General features: G+C 48.9%; 1 protein-coding gene across 1 annotated transcript; it reads left to right on the top strand.

The window, feature by feature from the left end:
• The first annotated feature begins 8,911 nt into the window (after positions 1-8,911).
• Positions 8,912-12,846, top strand: THBD (thrombomodulin). Its single transcript, XM_045529092.1, has one exon. The coding sequence runs from the start codon at positions 9,101-9,103 to the stop codon at positions 11,012-11,014; it is 1,914 nt and encodes a 637-aa protein (XP_045385048.1). The 5' UTR covers positions 8,912-9,100; the 3' UTR covers positions 11,015-12,846.
• The last annotated feature ends 216 nt before the right edge of the window (positions 12,847-13,062 follow it).

The raw sequence follows: 13,062 nt of genomic DNA, 5'->3' as shown, positions 1-13,062 counted from the left end.
TGTGGAACATGGACAACATGTCCTACTGCCCTTCTTTTCTAGAGGGCTGTTTAAGGAGCTCTGGAAGGCTCCATCTTGCTGTATGTTCCAAAAGTCCCTTTCAAAGGAAAATAAACTCCAAAGAGGAGCTTTTGCCAGTGCCTCTCTGGGGTCTGGCTTCAGAATTACTCCCAGTCTCAAAAACATTCCCAACAATTCGGGTGTAGACTCAGGATTTCCCCGTCCTTTCTTCTACTTTTGCGCAGCCCTGGTGGGTGGCTGGCTCTGGGTGGAGGTGAGTGGCGTCCTGAGGCCACCCCATTGGGAAAGCACATCCCTCCCCTCCCCGCAGAGCCAGCTGGGGCCTCGGTCACCCACACGCCCGCAGGTAGAAGTGGAATTCTAGTAATAAACTCAAACATCGGCCACCCCTGACCCCAGAGTAAAGCCCTCGCCCCTATGGCTACTCTCTGTGACATCTTCACTCCCAGAGGGCTCTTCTGCCCAGGTTGAAGACGTCCCCAGCCAGTTCACCCTGCAGGCTTGTTCTCAGTCACCAAAAGTATGCATAGCTGGTCTGCGGTTTTCAGCACTGGTTGAGCCAAATTAACTCGTCCACCTGCACCAGCGCCTGAAAGAACTCTCTTCAAATTTATTCAATGATACCTTGGCTAGATAATGGAGTTTCAAATATTCAGTGTTCCCATCACTAAGTTTTGGGGAGATTTATTATGCAGAAGTAGATACCCAGTTGTGCAGGGCTCTGCCAAGACTGCTCTTTTCAACATGACAATGGCCGAGGTGAGAGGTTACAGCAGAGACCAAAGGGCCTGCCGCTGAAATATTTACTCCCTGGCACTTTACAGAAAAAAATGTGCCAACCCTGCTCTAGGACATCCACAGGATTCCTCTGGATATCTGGGTCTTAATGAGTACTCTAACTGTCTTGCCCTCCATAACACGAACCAAAAAGCCGAAAGATTTAGCAACTCAATAGTACATGGGTAATAATACGGAATTGAGTTGAGACAGGTCTCTACTACCCGGCCCAACTGAAACCATGTGATCAAAACCCCTCCACTTGTGAAATGTGTGTTTGGGGAAACAGGCTATCTGACCTCAGGGGGTACAAAGACCCAGATCTTCCCAAGTTCACAGGAGTGACTCTCTCATGGAGCAAATCAAAACCCTTTTATTAAATGTTTGAAAATCACTGAGCTAAGAGGAAGCCAAAATAGTTTCTGTTTTGCATGAGACTGCAAAAATGAGATTGTGTATTACTAACCAAATTACTTTGAACTCACTAGTTTTCAATTCCCAAAAAATAAAAAACTTTATCTTCTTTATAAAGGAGCCTTTTACTTATCATGAAATACATGCTTCCTGTAGAAAATATAGAAAATACAGAAGTAAAAATTATTTGTTATGCTTCAACCCAGAGCTAATTTTATATGCACATATATATATATATATATATATATATCCTATATTATATGTAGCTTTTTTCCTAAATTAGGCTCATCTATTTCGATCTCCTTCCATCCAGTGGGCATATCAGTTATGATCCATTAAATATATTTATTATGTGAACAAATGTTCACCTAATTTTCAGAAAAGATTAAAAGCAAGCACTCAATATGTGCAGTTAGTTTTATGATAGATATTTTCATTGCTGAATGTCTCACATTTAATACATTTACAAACGTATTAAAATATACTTTTGTGAAATAATATTAAATTATATAGCTCCCCTTCTCCTATTCTCCTAACTAAACAAGTTATGTTCTCTACACACATTCACTTGTCAGCCTGTTGTCCTGCATGCATTTGAGCCATGAACTTATCCCACGGGAAACATGTGCTAGGGGTCAGGGCATATTTGACATTTTCAAACAACACTTTTGGATTTCTTGGCTCCCTTATAGGAACTTTGTCTTCAAGGACAGTGTTTCTGAGTGTGAGAGCATTCCTTTCAAATATGCATTGTATTTCCAATAAAAAAAAAAGATTAGGTTATTAAGTGTAAAATGTCATGCAGACTGCTCTGGCTAGAATCTCTGACATTTCACTTTGACACTTCTTGTTTTATTTCTATTGTGAAGGCACATCCTTAGTCTTTCAAACACATGGTTTGGCTTATGATTATCTTTCAAATTTTTTTAAAGCAATTTTTGTGAAATCATGGATAAGTCAAAAATTCATGTTATTTTCCAATATGAGTTCTGTCATGGAACCAATGCAGTGCAGACAGCTTGAAATACCAACAAAGTGTTTGGGAAGGATGTAGCTAATGAATGCACAGTACATCGATGGTTTGATAACGTCCATTCTGATAATTTTAATCTTGAAAATGAGCCATATGGGAGATCTGAGACCAAGGTGGATAATGATGAACTAAAAGGTGTAGTGGAAGCGAATCCATCTCAACCTATGTGTGAATTGGCAGGAAGGTTTGACATTACTAGTCCAACAATACTGGACCATTTCAAACAAATAAGAAAGGTAAAGAAGCTGGATAGGATGGGTTCCACACGAATTGAACGAGTGTCAGAAGAGAAATAGTCTCAAAGCTTGCCTTTGTTTGCTGTCATGACATAAAGGTGAACCATTTCTACACAGTATTGTTACGTGTGATGAAAAATGGATTCAGAGTTTATATATATATAAAATGTGAGGTAAAGGCCACTCTACCTCATGTAGATATCCAGCTGTCCCAGCATCGTTTGTTGAAGAGACTATTCTTTCCATTGTCTTGGCACCCTTGTGGAAATCAATTGACTATAAATATGAGGGCTATTCTTTGATTCTCAAATCTATTCCATTGATTTATATCTATCTTTTTCCCAGTACCATATTGTTTTGATTAGTGTACCTTTGTAGTAAGTTTTGAAATCAGGAAGTATGAGTCTTCCAACTTTGTTCTTCTTTTCTAAGGTTGTTATCACTTTTTGGAGTTCCTTGAACTTCCATGTGAATTCTAGGACTAATGTGTAAATTTCTATAAGGAAATCAGCTGAGATTTTAATGGGGATTGCATCGAATTGCACATTAATTTTGGGAGTATTGCCACTTTAGCCACATTAAGTGTTCCAATCCATGAACATAGGATGTCTTCCCATTTATTTGGGTTTTTTGAAATTTCCTTTGACAAAGTTTTGTAGTTTTCAGAGTATATGTTTTGTTTTGCACTTCTTTTGATAAATTTATTCCCAAGTATTTTATTCTTTTTGATGCTCTTGTAAATGGAATTATTTTCTTAACTTAATTTTCATTTTGTGGATTGTTACTGCATAGAAATACAATGGATTTTTGCATATTGCTCTTATATCCTGCATTTGGTGAACTAATTTATTAGTTCTTATAGTTTTTCAAGGTATTCCTTAGGATTTTCAATATATAAACATGATAATATAAGCTACAAATAGAGTTTTATTTATTCCTTTCCAACTTGGATTTTTAAATTTCCTTTTCATGCCTAACTGCTTAGCTAGAATCTTCAGTATAATGTTGATGAGAAGTAGAAAGAGCACATATCCTTGTTTTGTTCCTGATCTTAGGGGGAAAGCTACCATTGTTTCACCATCAAGTGTGATCTTAGCTGTAGGTTTTTTTGTAGATGTAACATATTTTCTTTTACAAAGAATACACCAATAAAGGATCGCCCATTTTTAACTTTGTTTTTTGAAGAAAGCCTGAGTAAGAACCAAAGTTTAGTAAAATATTTGTTATGTTATACTGACATGCAGTTGTTTGTTGGATAACTTTTGATCAACAGGCATTTATTTTTCTACCCTTGGATTTATATTGCTGCATAGCAACAGAGACTTAATTTTTATGTTGGCATTTGAGTATTGCTATGTCTTGTATATATGGCTTAGGTATGTATGGGGTCAGCACAATGTCACTGGGGCCCCCTTCTGTTTGTGGACTCCTCTTCATCTTTGTTTTAACAACATTCACATATTTGCTTTCAGCAAAAATGGAAGTCTGTTCACTGCCCAGGTAGTTGGTCCAGCCTTCTCCCCAGACATCAAATAGAAACTGCTATCTAAAAAGCCAGACTTCCCGGAAGGATTCGCGTGAACATAGGAGCTTTTGATAAAGCTTTTTTTTAACCAGCAGTAGCAACTGTATTTGTTGAATAACTGCTCTGTTCCAAGAAAAGTAATAACACATTTACTGCACATAAAATTTATGTTTTTTACAATAATCCTGTACATTAGATATTACATCTCCAGGTTTGAGGAGAGAAAGCCAGAGATTTTGGTAACTTAACTGATATGTGACAAAATTGGTGCTCAGACATACTCCATGTTATATTTCTTTCATCCTAACATGGGCTGTTAAGTGAATCTTAGTTTCCCCCCTTACTAGCTGTGTGACTTTGGGGAGTCACTTATTGGCCCTGGCCTTCAGTGTCCACATCTGGGAAATGGAAAAAGTAACAACGTATGCCTCCAGGACAGACTGTAAGCCTGAGATAGGACGTGCTTTTCTGGATATCTGCAATCTGCAATTCCTTTCCTGTGCATCCTTTGGTCTTTGATTTTTTTCACAATTGCTTAGTTATTATTGGTTAAAAAAATGCTTAGCTGGACTTAATCACAAACACTTAGTGAGTCTCTACCATGGACAAGGAACCATGATAGATGGTAAATACAATCAGTGGCTGAATCCAAATTCTAGGGACTTTGAGTGTTTCCTTTTCTTCTAAAATTTGTTGAGAGTTGACTGTGGCTCAACCATTCTAAATGTTTTACATGCATAACCCATTTAATTCTCATCATAATACTTTCAAGAACGGACTGTTATGATTCCTATTACACAGTGGAGGAAACTGAGGTACAGAGAGGCTGGGTTACATGCCAAATCTTCAAACACACACACAAACAACAGACAAACAAAACACTTGTAAACGATGGCGCTGGGACTCTAATCTAGTCAAGTTGACTCCAAAGCCAACACTCTTAATTAACCCTGAGGCTATGAGGTCTCCTGCCCTTGTCTTTGCTGGTTAACATGAGAAAATCATCCAAGACAGGACACAAAGAAACATCCACAACAGGTGCTCACATAAGTCCTGGCACTGTCTAAAACAAAGCATGCTGTTAGTTGTATGGGGATACAAAGCTGTATAAGAACTATGCTCCACCAAGGGGAACCTAGATTGTAAGTGTAGACAGAGTGTGGCATGTACATGATTACTTACAAAGCAGGGAAGGAGTGGTAAGTACTGAAGACCAAGACAATTGCCTCAGCTGAGAGAAAGTCCTGCCAATAGAAGTCCATAGAGAGATCAGTTCTGGTTTGGTTACTCAGAAACACTTGCTGATGGACAGCTTGTCAAGTGGGACTTAAGGGAAAGATTTCAGTAGGTGGTGATGGGGGCTAGGAAAAGCATTTTCCTGGAAGAGAAAGAGTTAATGACCCACAGAATGGAGGTGAGATGGGATGGGGCATTTCTCTGGGAGGACCAGGAACCTCCCTTGCTGGGATGTTTTGGCATCCCTGGGGACTGTAGGACACTGGTCATTGAACTCTTGTGAGGGAGAAGGGGTACAGGCTCTCGGTCTAAATTCCAGTGCAGCCCCTTGAGTGCATATTTCAACTGTGGCCACAGAGTAGAGGCACAACCATGAGCATGGGAGAGGGGAGTGGAAAGGAGATTGGGCTTCTCCCAGCAGGTGGTGGGCAGCGCAGAAGGGGTGTTAGGATCCAGGTGGCATCAGCAGGTGAAAAGTGCTGGAGAGAAAAGCAAGGAAGAGGATTTGGGACCCAACTCCACATAAACTGATAAGGCAGGAGCAGTGATGAGAAAGAAGGACAAGATAGAAAAACCGGTGAAGTCCGAGGCAGAGGATGATGGAGGCCAGGAAGTGGAAGACAAATGCATAGTTTTAAACCTGGTGGATCAACTATTGATTCAGGGAAAGATTGGGTTGGGGGCTCCCTCTAGGACATCCTTTCCCCAGTCTCCTCTGACATCGATATCATTGCAAGGGGCATTAGTGAGTTCAACAAAGGTGGGTTGTGAAAAGATGGTGAAGACCACGAGCAGAGCCTTGGGAGCTGGCCACCCTGGTGGGTCAAGTGGGAGAGCCTGAGGGGTCACCCAAGGCCCATAGGAGGGGAGAGGAAGGAGGACATGTGTCTCAAAAGTCACTGGAGGAAAAGCCTTGAGAATGACGAGGCACTGGGAGTGCAAAGACACATGACATCTAGAAGGATGACTGAGAACAAGTTTTTGGCATCAGTATTTAGGACATGATGGGTGTTCTTTGAGGTGACTGTTTCAGCAGTAAAGCAAGTCTTGGCTGGTGGTCCACAATGAGGGTGGCGGGATCAGGGTCTGGGCCAAGAAGAGGGAGGTGGATGTGTCATCCACACAGAGACAGAGGGAGTGCCCTGTCCTGGGTGCACAGGAGGTCCAGAAAGGAAGATGGGGTGGGGCTCGAACAGAGGCCTGGGGACCTTCAGTCATCAGAGGCAGTTTAAAACAGGCAAAATAGTCTCCAAAGTGCTGGCTGGAGAGGAAAATGAATTGGCAGAGGGCAAGCCTGGGAGGCAAAGGTGATGCGTGCTGTGGGCCAGGGGTAAAGCCCTGGTTGGGGGGAGGAGAAAGCCAAATGGGTCATGTCCACCCATTCTTCTGTAAGGTGGCCCTGAGACTTCCGGCTCCTCCCATGGGACAATGCTCTGCTTCCTTTTGTCAGTGCTCTAGTTTTTTTCTATTATAGAAACATCCACTACCTCCTCATATAGAGTTGGGCCAAGTTTCAAAGGCATCATTGGGTTTTCAGTGGACTCAGTTACCAGGGCTGTTCTCACACTTTCCTTTTTTTTTTTTTTCTTTTTCTTTGCAAGAGTCAGTAACGGGTTCAAAGAGATCTGAATAGGATACCCAACCAAAGATGGTGGTGGTGAATCAGCTAGAATCCATCCAAGAGTCCAACCAACCTGGTGTGAGGCAACACTGGATCGTTGAATGTTCCTCGGCCCCTTTTAGGGCTGGCAGGCTCAGAAGTGCCCTGCCCAGGAGGCCTTTCCCATTCAAAGGGCCCCACCCCTTGTTTCCTGCTTTGCTATTATAGGGTTGAAATTCTTAATAATTAAACAAGGGACTCCACATTTTTACTTTGCTCTGAGCTCTGCGGATGAGCAGCTGGTCCTGTCGCCTCTTTTGTCTCATCCACCCGGGAATTTTCCCCACTTTCCGAACCTTCTAGCTGTGCCCCAACTGGATTCCTGCCCATATCTGAAGCCTCTCCACCCCCATGGCCGCACCCCAGGCATCCCTGCTTTGGAGGCCCGTGTGGGCAGGCTGTGCGCACGGGAGTCATGACTCAGCCCAGGCAGCCAGTGGCTGTCCTGCTCCCAATTGGCACAGCCCGACTCTGCAATCTGGTGTTCTTCTCTTCCTCCTCCCAGAGGGTCCGCTTTGGGGAGATGCAGCTGGGCCCGTTCCAGGGAGCTCCAGACCTCAGCGTCCAGCCTGGGAGCTGGGACAGCTTTCCCACCCATGAGCCGAGCTCTGCGGGTCCCAGCTGTGGCTCTCCGGCTCCGGGCGGTGGGGCGTGTAGGTAGGGACAGTGCTACCAGCCCCCTTTCCCCTTCGGAGTGTCCACGACCACCCCCTTGGACACTGTCTGTCAGTCCAGTCCAGTCCGGCCCACGGTGCTTGCCCTTCGCACGAGAGGATGCCACACTCTCCTGTTCTCCTTTAAAGACTGGACCAGGAAGGCAAGAGGTGTGAGCCCTGGAATCCACGCGGAGCTTCTGTGGAGCGAGTTTCCTGCCCTTTGGCGAGGCCTCTGCGTTCCGCACACTCTTAACCCTTTTTAGCCCAAATTCTCCAGCTTCTTTGGCTTTGTTTAGAGCTCAACAGCGCCGCCTCCCGGTGCTTGGCTGTGAGCGGTCACAGAGGAGGACCGCAAGGGTGTTTTTAAACAAAGTTTGCCTCTCCGGGTTAGGTTTAGGACCCAACCCTCCGCATTCTTGGTAAGTGAGCTAGCAGATAAGGTCGAAAGTGACAGATTCCCATCTCCTCCTCCCAGCTCTCCCCACCCTGCCATCCACAGGACAGTCCCTCTTCAATATCCTTTGCTGAATACGTGGCATTTATATGCACCTCTGTATCAATTCGGCCTCCGGACGAAATGGAAAGCTCCTTAACAGACCTTGGTGGGATCTGCTTGGAGCTTGCAGCGCCTCCTCGCGGGGGCTGCTGGCGAACTCCACGGGGGGTGTCCCTCTGTGACCCAGACGACGACAGAACAGGCTGAAGCGCTCCCCCACACGCCCGCCCCTACGGGCCTGCGCAGCAATTCACCTGCCATGGCTTCTTAAGGGTGAGAGGAGCTCAGAGCCCCCTGCGAATTTCCCACGCGACGACATGGGGTCTGGCTTTGGAAGTGCGCGCCCAGGAACTCACAGGTCCATAGCCAGCCACAGGGAGGGGGGCGCTGGCGTGAGGCCAGTCTTCTTGGCTTTGACCGTCGCCCCGGTCACACCCATTGTCCTCTGGGGACAAGCGCTCCCCTGTTCTCCTGAGCCAGGTGTCCTGGCTCGAGGGCGGGACCCACCTCTGTCTTTGTGGAAGTCCACGTACTAGGCAGCCCCTCCCAAAGTCCTCTTTGTGCGGAGCCCCCCCTCCCGGAGTGCTGTGCACTACCTCCCCTACGTCCCATCCAAAGCCCTCTGCTCTTCTCCCGGGTCTCCTCTTCCCAGGGCTCTGCAATCCAGGCTTTCCTCGAAATCGGTGGTAACATTTATGGTGGGGGCAGGGGCGGGGTGGCGGGGAAGGATTTAGAGATTAAGGAGGGGCTGCACCAGTGGGGTCCGGAATGGTGGGGGCGGAGACTGTCGCCTTGCTACGAGGGTGCTGTCCTCCGTGGCGCCTGCGACTGCCGGCCCCGCCCGGGAACCTCCCCGTGCCCCGCCGGCCGGGTTTACTCATCCCCGCGAGGTGATCCCAGGCTCGAGGGCGGGCGCATGGCGTCCGGAGAACCCAGTAATCCGAGAATGCGGCATCAGCCCTTCCCACCAGGCACTTCCTTCCTTTTCCCGAACGTCCAGGGAGGGAGGGCCGCGCACTTATAAACTCGAGCCCGGGCGGAACGGCATGTCAGAGGCTGCCTCGTTGGGGCGGCGCGCCGTGGCCAGAAGCGTTTGGGCTGGGACGGACACAAGCGACTGTCACCAGCGGCACCCTGCGCCCCTCTGCTCCGGCCCGGCCCTGTCGCAGCGCCAGTGCTTTCCCCGGCGCCTGCACCCGGCGCACCTGGGCAACATGCTCGGGGTCCTGCTCCTCGGCTTGCTGGCCCCAGCCGGCCTGGGGTTCCCGACACCCGCAGAACCGCAACCCGGTGGCAGCCAGTGTGTTGAGCACGACTGCTTCGCACTTTTCCGGGGCCCTGCGACCTTCCTCGCTGCTAGCCAGATCTGCGAGCGCCTCCAGGGACACCTGATGACCGTGCGCTCCACAGTGGCTGCCGAAGTCATCTCCCTGCTGCTGAGTGGCGACGGCGGTGATGGCCCGCGCCTCTGGATCGGCCTGCAGCTCCCAGCCGGCTGCAGCGACCCCGCGCACCTCGGGGTCCTGCGCGGCTTCCAGTGGGTAACGGGGGACAATGGCACCAGCTACAGCAGGTGGGCGCGGCTCGACCGCTATGGGGCGCCCCTCTGCGGCCCGCTGTGCGTCGCTGTCTCCGCGGCTGGGGCCCCCGCGCCCAGCGAGCCGGCCTGGGAGGAGCAGCAGTGCGACGCCGAGGCCGATGGCTTCCTCTGCGAGTTCCACTTCCCAGCTTCCTGCAGGCCCCTGGCGGTGGAGCTCGGCGCCCTGGCGGCTGCCAACGTCTCGATTACCTACAGCACCCCGTTCGCGGCCCGTGGCGCGGACTTTCAGGCGCTGCCAGTGGGCAGCTCCGCCGCGGCGGCGCCCCTTGGCTTGGAGCTGATGTGCGCGGCGCCGCCCGGAGCGGCCGAGGCGCGCTGGGGCCGGGAGGCGCCAGGAGCCTGGCACTGCGGCGTGGAGAATGGCGGCTGCGAGCACGCGTGCAACGGGAGCGCTGGGACGCCCCGCTGCCTCTGTCCGCCTGACGCCGCCCTGCAGGCCGACGGGCGCTCCTGCGCCACACCTGCCGAGCAGTCTTGCGATGACCTCTGCGAGCACTTGTGCTTCCGCAACCCCGACGTGCCGGGCTCCTACTCTTGCATGTGCGAGACCGGCTACAAGCTGGCGGCCGACCAGCACCGGTGCGAGGACGTGGACGACTGTTTGCTGGACGACAGTCCGTGCCCGCAGCGTTGTGTCAACACGCAGGGTGGCTTTGAGTGCCACTGCTTTCCCGGCTACGAATTGGTGGACGGCGAGTGCGTGGAGCCCGTGGACCCGTGCTTCAAAGCTGACTGCGAGTACCAGTGCCAGCCCGTGGGCCAGACTAACTACAGCTGCGTCTGCGCCGAGGGATTCGTGCCCAAGCCACAGGAGCCTCACAGGTGCCAGATGTTCTGCAACCAGACTGCATGTCCGGCCGACTGCGACCCCAACACCCCGGGTAGCTGCAGGTGCCCCGAAGGCTATATCCTGGATGAGGGTTCCATGTGCACAGACATCGACGAGTGCGACAACGACTACTGCCCCGCCGGGGGCGAGTGCCGCAACCTCCCTGGCAGCTACGAGTGTATTTGTGGGCCCGACTCGGCCCTGGCTGGTCAGGTTAGCACCAACTGCGACCCCATCAAGGTGAGTGAGGACGAAGACGGCGGCTCTGGGGAGCCCCCGGCCAGCCCGACGCCCAGCTTGACGCCCAGCTCCACCTCAGGTCCCCCGTCCGCGGGGCAGGTGCATTCAGGTGTGCTCATGGGCATCTCCATCGCGAGCCTGTCGCTGGTGGTGGCGCTTTTGGCACTCCTCTGTCACCTGCGCAAGAAGCAGGGCACCGGGCGGGCCAAGATGGAGTACAAGTCCGCCGCCCCCGCCAAGGAGATGGTGTTGCAGCATGTGCGGACCGAGAGGACGCCACAGAGACTCTGAGGGGCTCCCGCCCTCCCGCAGCCGGCATTGGCGTCGCCTTTGCCTCCCCCCTGTGCCCGCCGGGGCCCCAGCTTTACTCCCTGTCTACCCAAAAGCACTTTAGCTGGCGTTAGAGCTGGAGAAGACCCTCCTCCATCCTCCCCAAGCTGTTTTCGCTGATTCCGTGCCTCGCTGGGGAGGAGGTGTTTGGAAGGGGGTTGAGAAGCCCCAACCTCTTCCAGGACGTCACGGGACAGCTGGGCAGAAATGGCGATTTTACAGGAAAGACACAGACTGCGTAGTGTACCCACCCTCATCACAAGGCACAGGAGGGGTGAGCGTTTTTTGTAGGCGGCCTTTTGGGCAAACCTTGACCCAGTGGGCTAGTGATGACTAAGATATTTATTTTTTTAAGTATTTAGGAATTTTTTCCTTTGCTCCCCCTCCCCATTTTTCCCTACCTGTAAGTCTCCAGTCCCCACTTTACACACACTCCTCCTCCCCCTCTGTAGAGAGATACACACTCCCACTTGTCCTGTGGCAGTTTAATTACCTTGGTGAATTTTTTTCCCCCCAGCCCTCTAAAATGTATGAAGCAAGCCCCATTTCTCCCCTCATTCCTCCCAGGAACTGGACCCACTCACCTAGGACACGTTACCTGTGCGTGGCCCTACTTCTTCTCCCCTTCGCTGTCTGCCCAGGCAGAACTCCTATGTGAAACACAAACAAAAACACTAAAAATGAAAGTAGTTGGTCATTTGCTCTTTCACCAGATTTGCTAACTTATCCTGAAATTTCAGGTTGCCAGAGCAAAATAATTTTAAGAAAGGTTAAGATGCAAAAGGTATTAATTAAATTAATGTTGCTGGACTATCATAGAAATTAAACCGAAGGAGTTTTTTATTTTTATTTTATAAACAGTGAGCCTGAGTTTTGTTGTTGTTGTGTTGTTGTTGTTGTTGTTTTGATTTGGACTGAAAAATAGTAATAGTTGTCAAGCTTCTTATGCAGTTTCCTTTATTATTATTATTATTCCTTATTTTTGACAGTGTTGAAAATGTTCAGATGGTTGCTCTAGATTGAGATAAAAGGGAAACATCTCCCAGGAGACAGTTTAAGAACATTTGAGCTGCGTGATTCATGCCAATTATCCGTTGACTTGCACTGTTCTTGTCACTTTGTAGACCAAAATAAAACCAGCTTTACTGGTTTTGCGGAATTGGGAGCTGGGGAATGCAGCCTGGAGGAGGCCCCATTAGGGCCACCTTAATCAGGTCCTTGGGGAAATTCTCCCATTTCAGAGTGGACTTCAAGCCCTGCCGTTGGAATGTGGTCCCTAAATAAGAATTGGAAGCTACCCATGGGAGCTGGTTAGAAATGCAGGATCCTAAGTTCCACCCCACCTAATTCATGAGAATCTATATTTTAACAAGATCTGCAGGGGACTTGTCTGCCCAGTAATTTGAGGATAACTGTTCCAGACGGCTTCCAATTTTCTGGAATACATTAAATATGAATCAGTAATAAGTAGCAGGCCAACTCAGGCCCTTTATTTTCAAGAAACTGAGGAATTTTCACTGTACAGCTTTGCTTTCTGGTAGAAAAGAAAGTACACTGCTACACAAGGTCCAGAAGATCTTTGGTTCAACTAAGCTAGGCATGGAATTATGCTTCAGTGTATGGAAACAAATGTATTGTATAAATGTATCTTTTGTAAGGCAAAGGTTTTCCTCTATTATTTTGTAAACTCAACATATTTGTACATAGTTATTTATTTATTGGAGATAAACTAGAACACAGGCAAAACCCTTGCTTATGATGTCACTTGTACAAAATAAACAAATTTCAGTGTGCTCTTGGGTTGTGTGTCAGTTCACCTTTCCTCCCCCGGGTCTCTCATTTAGTATCATTAAATGGGGCTCACAAACCATGCAAATGCCAGGCGATGCATTAAAGGCTGCTCTGCCCCCAACTTGTGCCGTCTGCAGATGGCACCATCTCTGACTTTCAAAGATCTTTCCAGAGGAGGTGATTTTCACTGTAGAAAGATTTCTTGTTATCTCTGTGTG

Source organism: Lemur catta, chromosome 17 (assembly GCF_020740605.2).
Source record: "Lemur catta isolate mLemCat1 chromosome 17, mLemCat1.pri, whole genome shotgun sequence".
NCBI lineage: Eukaryota > Metazoa > Chordata > Mammalia > Primates > Lemuridae > Lemur > Lemur catta.
Note: the sequence above shows the minus strand (reverse complement) of the source record. Positions and strands in the feature narration are given on the sequence as shown.